General features: G+C 35.2%; 1 protein-coding gene across 1 annotated transcript in view; it reads left to right on the forward strand.

Annotated features, from left to right (window-relative positions):
* The first annotated feature begins 448 nt into the window (after nucleotides 1–448).
* The window catches only part of KLHL8 (kelch-like family member 8), a 44733-nt gene continuing 38957 nt past the window's right edge, over nucleotides 449–6224 (forward strand). Inside the window, exons 1-2 of the mRNA XM_006885242.1 lie at nucleotides 449–490; nucleotides 527–839. Of these exons, the coding sequence (XP_006885304.1) occupies nucleotides 627–839 (213 nt within the window). The 5' untranslated portion in view covers nucleotides 449–490; nucleotides 527–626. The remainder of the gene's footprint in view (nucleotides 491–526; nucleotides 840–6224) is intronic.

Consider the following 6224-nt stretch of genomic DNA (forward strand, 5'->3'; position numbering starts at 1 on the left):
GTCAGCTTTTACTTTATATATTTTGAAAGTCCTATTGTTAGGTATATATAGATGCTGTCATTGCTGTAAAGTAGGAACATACTCATAGCTGACCCTTCAGTGGATTTTCAGAGGCTGTAATTGTACAGTACAAGATTTCTCATCTTTCTCCTTTGGAGCAGTTAGTGGATTTGAACCCCCTGCCTTTGATTGGCAGCACAGCTCCCTACCCACTAGGCACATAAGCTTCCTTGTATACATACAGTGTTATTGCTCATATATTCCTAGTGAATTCAGAGTTACAGAATCATTAAGGTGCATTGTGAGGCATTTAACAAAATAAATACACTAGCAAACCATTTTTCTTTTATTTTAGAAATCATTGTTATGTTTTTAATGCTAGTAAATGATGAATGCTAAGAATATTTTTTTTATTCCTTTGTTTTTGTGCAGGGTTTGTTTTTTGTCTCAAACTGGACAAAGCAGTTGACTGGATCTTGAAACATGTCTCGTTGAAGGAATTATTAAATAAATCTGGTGGGGAAAGAAAATTAGTCTAGTGGGCTGCATCTACCTTGTCCCCCCTTTTAAAAGAGAATAAATGGGCTGTTTGAGAAGAGAGTTCTATTAAAAGGAGAGTCTCTCAAATGGCTTCAGAACCTCTGAGTGCAAAACAAGTAAGGAATCACGCCACAAAGGGGAAAAGGCAGCAGCCCCAGCAGATAAAGAGCAGATCTTCGCTTAGTGATGGTGACGGGGATGACTCCTTTACCTTTGAAGCAAATGAAGCGTGGAAGGATTTTCATAGCTCTCTCCTTCGATTTTATGAAAATGGAGAACTCTGTGATGTTACACTAAAGGTAAGACTGACTTCTTTCCTTACTTTTTTCAGCGTCTTCAGTGTCTTACAAAAAAGGAGGGGTTCTAAAGTCACAGAAGAGAAACTCATGGATGCTATTTTTATTATCAAAGAGTTCTAGTAGCATAGTCCATACTATGTTGCACTGCTGTTTCCTATTAAGGCTTTTAACCTCAGCAGCCTGATGCTGGAACACTGTGAATCAGAATCAACTCTATGGCAGTGAGCTGGCTTGGGGTTTTTATTCTAGCTACAAGGAACCCTGGTGTAATGGGTAATCTGTCAGGCTGCCAAGTTGGCAGTTAAAATTCTCCAAACTCTGCATGGGAGACAAATAGTGAGGATCTTCCTGTAAAGATATATGCCTTTGGGAACCCAGGAATTGACACAAAGACTGTGGGTTGCGGTTCTTATAAAAAAAAAAAATCTTGTTATACGGAGAGTTGTTTAGTCTTAGAGCCTTTTTATTGATGAAAAGTGCTAAAGTGAGGCTAAATGAAGGAGGTAACATGAGAGAAAATTGTTTTTGTTATTGTTATGTGTCATCAAGTCGCCTGCACCTCAGCGACCCTAACTTCAACTGCTCTGAACCCTGCACTATCCTGAGCCAGCCTCTGGCACACCTACTCCCATTACACCGGTTTCTGTGTCAATCCTTCTTATCCAGGGTGTTCCTCTCCTGCGCTGTCCCTCCACCCTTGCAAGCTTGATGTCCCTCTCCAAGGACTGGTCCCTCCTGGCCACATGCCCGTAGTAAAGAGAAAATTACTAATTAAATGTTTGTGTTTATTATTTCTGAAGGACCCTGGTGGCACGGTCATTAAAATGCTTGGTCAGAAGTCTAACTCATCAGCTTCTCTGCAGGACAAAGAGGTGGCAGCCTGCTTCTGTAAAGACATATAGCCTTGAAAGTCCCATGTGGTAGTTCTGCCCTGACTGGTAGGGTTGCTGTGATTTGGGGGTATATATCTTCGGTGGTAGTGGATTTCATTTTAGTTTTGAGAGTTTATTATTTTTTAGTTAATTCAACTTCTGAAAGTTGTAGGATTCTGGAAAAACCAGTAGTCATAGTAAAGTTGAAAATTTCTGTTGACCAGATAAACTTTTAAATTGTGAATTTATAAGCCTTGGTATAGTCTATCACTTATCAGCTAGTTGCTGTTGCCTGGATTTCAGCTCATGGCAACGCCGTGTGTGTTACAGGAGGTCTGTGCTCTATGGGATTTTCAATTCTGATTTTTATGTTGTTGATTTATAGGTTTTTTATATGAGGCACCTCTATTGGACTTGAACTGACAACCTTTTGGATAGCATTCATGCATGTTAGCCTGTCTAAGTATTCTAGATACAGAATAGAGATCAGCAATTCTTGCTTGTTTACTCAGCTATAATATTGTTTTACTTTATGTTCCTGTTCTACTAATTATTTGTTAGTATCACCTGTTAAGATTGCGTATCCATAGTTAAAAGTGGAGTGGGTATTTTTAGATTTAAGTGAAAGAGTTTTTAGTGAACTTTAAAATTCTTAAAAGTGCTAAAAGTAACAAAAAAAAAAGAAAATGTATGGTACAAAGTCAATTTATCAACCTAGTGAAGTTTTAAAACATGTTTAATACTTTTGGCATTTTCATGAAATGTATTCAGACATTCTGATGTAGTTTAATTAGGTCAGTCAGTGTTTTTGGCTGGCTATTTGAAGTAATAACAGTTATTAAAAAGCTACCTTTTTTGGAAGGTGTGGCTGTTGTTTTTACAATTATATGTAATTTATTGTTAGTTAAGTGAAAGTTTAAAGGGCAAATTGGTTTTTCATTGAATATTCATTCACGTTATATTTTGTGGCATTTATGACACTCCTTACATTTTAACATCGCTCTTCCAATTCTAACCACTGGACCAATTAAGTAACACCATGATCTATGGATAAAATATTGAAATTGTCAACTATTTGATCTTACTTTGATCCACAATCAACACCATTGGTGTCAGCAGTCAAGAGATCAAGAGACATACTGCATTGGGAAAGTCTGCTGCTAGGGACCTCTCCAAATTACTGAGAAGCAGTGATGTCAGTTTGAAGATTGAGATGTACCTGATTCAGGCTATGATGTTTTCTCTCTTACTGTGCTGAACAGTGAATAAAGATAGAAAAAGAGTTGATGCCTTTGAGTTGTGGTGTTAGAGAAGAGAACTGACTATCCTGTGGATTGACAAAAGAACCAAAAGATATGCCTTGGAGAAAAGGGCAACCAGAGTACTCTACTCCTTGGAGGCGAGGATGGCAAAGCTTTTTCTCACAAACTTTGGGCATGTTGTTTGTTGTTGTGTACTGTCAAATTGGAACTGACCTATAGCCAATCCTTCAGCAAATTTTCAGAAGCCTGTGTGGGAAGAGATTTCCCATCTTTCTCTCATGGACCAGCTAGTGGATTTGAACTGTGTACTTTTGCATTGGCAGTGCAATTACTTACCAGTAAGGCCACCAGAGATCCCTGGGCAAGTTGCTGCTTCTTGTGGTTATGTACTGTGGTTATGTACTGTCAGGTTGGAATTGACCTATAGTTGATCCTCCAGAGGGTTTTCAGAGGCAGTACATTGCAGAGGAGAAGATTGCCTGTCTTTCTCCTTAGAGCAACTGGAATTGAACCACATACCTATGTGTTGGCAGCACAATTCCATACCACCCAGACACTAGAGCTTGAGCATGTTGCTTGAAGATATTATACTTTGGAAAGGAACATCATGCTTGGACAAGTGGATGGTCATTGAAAGAGGGGAAGACCCTCGACAAGTGAACATAAGTGTGCCTCTGTACTTACTTATTTTTGTATTGAACACATATTTTTAAAGAGAGAGGCTAAGAAAAAAACACCCAATACCATAATATTAACACTTAAAATTAGACGTTACGTTCATTTTGTAAATTAATGTTAATTTCGGCTTAGATTACGTGGAGTGGATTCTTTGTTGGACCTCTCTGGGAGTTAAGGAAACATGCTTAAATACAGGAAAATCCTTTCTGCTTCAAAATACTGTTTATAATACTGCTTAAGTATGAAAAATGAAAAACTGTTTCAGTGGCTATCATTATAGTTAAATAAACTATTTTATATGTAGAAGAACACATAGCCAGTAAGTTTGAGGGCTCAAAAGTTTTCTGTTTTACAGATGGAAACTGTAAACAAAAAAGAAAAGAAAGAAAAGGAATTGAGAAGAGTGTTTTGCATTGTGAAAATTACAATCAATATCCATAAACAATATGTAGGAGTTGTTGGATGGAAACCAATTCACTCTATAAACTTTCACTAAAATAATAATAAAGGGTTTTTTTTAAAATTCCATTTTTAGAAACTTGGGGAAAAATAGATATTAGAATAATTTCAGTTTAACTTCAGGTGTATATAAAACAAAATCATAAAAACCAATAGGTTAACATTAGTTGTTGAATGATGGTAAATAATTTTTTTAAACTCCTCTGTGCTTTCTTATTTTTCTATTGAACACATATTTTTAATCAGAGAGGTAAATAAATCTCAACACCTTAATAGTAACACAATTAGAATTTATGTTCATTTTTTAAGTTAAAATTCTTGTTATTGTTTATTGTATGCCATCAAGTTGAAATTTCAGAAGCATTAAAACCGCAAGGGAGGAGATTGCCCACCTGTCTCCTGCAAGTGGATTCAAACATAACTAGAATTCATAACTAATGACATTTCTGGTGGGTTTTGTTCAGATAATGTTCTTTTAAAGTAATTTTGAGTTTCATTTACTGAGAATTTAAAAGTTTGTGTTTTGTGCTCGCTTCGGCAGCACATATACTAAAATTGGAATGATACAGAGAAGATTAGCATGGCCCCTGCGCAAGGATGACACGCAAATTCGTGAAGCGTTCCATATTTTCAACCCTGAAATGAACCAGTCTGTAACGAAGGCTAACTCCTAACTCCTTTCACCTACAAATTTCCTCTTTGGATACAAAACTAAGTGGATAGTCCTTACAGAGGGACTGTTTAAAAAAAGTTTGTGTTTTATTTTAGAATATATTTTCTTAGTTTGTCATAAAGTTTATCTGGTTGGACCAAAATGTTAGGTCAGCAATAAAAATGAAGGATACTTGAATTCTTCTCACCCTGCACAGTCTTCATGTTGTGAATAAAGTGCCTAACTGATCTAGCGGTTTTGTCTCATTGTATTTTGATCCATATTGGCTAATCTGTGAAAAATTCCATAAGATTTTGATTACTGGATTATATTTCATACTTTTGGGGTTCAGACTCAGGGATTATTTTATGAATATGTTGATTTTCTGCATATCTTAATTCATTTTAAGCTTGTCATTTTTTTTTTCTTCCAAACATCTTAAATTATTCATATATTTACTGATCTAATAAAAACACTAATTTAGTAGTTCACTGCTGAGAATACATACTGTATGTACCATGTTTTCTTTGTATAAATGTAAATTTAATAATGCCTTATGTTTTGTAGTTAGTTTCTTTTTTACTGGACTTTAAACACTAGATCTATAAGCTCTGATTTTCTTTCTTTTCAAAATTTTTTATGAAATGTTCTTGTTAATTATTTTTATATACCAGGAAACAAAAATGTAGAAATGAATTTTTAAGGATGTATAACACAAAAGAAGAATTAATGTCTAACCGTACATTTTTTAAAATTTTCACACTTCACACATGTTTCAGTGATCATTTTTAAAGTTAAGATGGATATTAATCTTTATGGACTCTGTGTGTATGTGTATATTTTAGTTTAAATCAAGATTAAATATTGAATTGTGTAAGAGCAGGTTTTATAAAAAACAGCATATAAACAACTTGCTAGTCCTTGGTTTATACAACTTTGTTAGGGAAGCAGTGTTAATAATGTCTGGAAATGTACAGCCTTGTTTTAGGTTATATATTTTATAGAGTTGGAAATTTATTTAATTCAACAAGTTTGCATCATGTGAGATTTATAAATATGTCATAGAAACTAATCTGAATGGTGACATGTGCACGTAATCCAGAAAAAGATATTTTTAGGATATTTTGAAGCCATTTAGTATGAGATTTCAAATTCTATTTTAGGGCTTACATGAACTAGAAAACATGGGAAGCTCTGTGTGCTTGTCTGCAACTTTATTTAGCCTTTAGAATCTAACCCTGCTTTGTCAATTCTGTCAGACACACAGTATGTCACAGAATGGACCATTTTGGACTTGTCAAAATATGTGGTAATAATTTTCTCCCCTCCACATGAGTATGTTTGATTAATCATTTGGGTGAGTTTGAATTCACCAGCTGCTCTGAGGGGAAAAGATTAAGCAGCTTGCTTAAGTAAAAATTGACAACTTGGAAACTTTGTGAATGGTTTCTGCTCTGTCCCT

Source organism: Elephantulus edwardii, unplaced genomic scaffold, assembly GCF_000299155.1.
Source record: "Elephantulus edwardii isolate Elephantulus edwardi_28Jun2011 unplaced genomic scaffold, EleEdw1.0 scaffold00042, whole genome shotgun sequence".
Classification (NCBI taxonomy): Eukaryota; Metazoa; Chordata; class Mammalia; order Macroscelidea; family Macroscelididae; genus Elephantulus; species Elephantulus edwardii.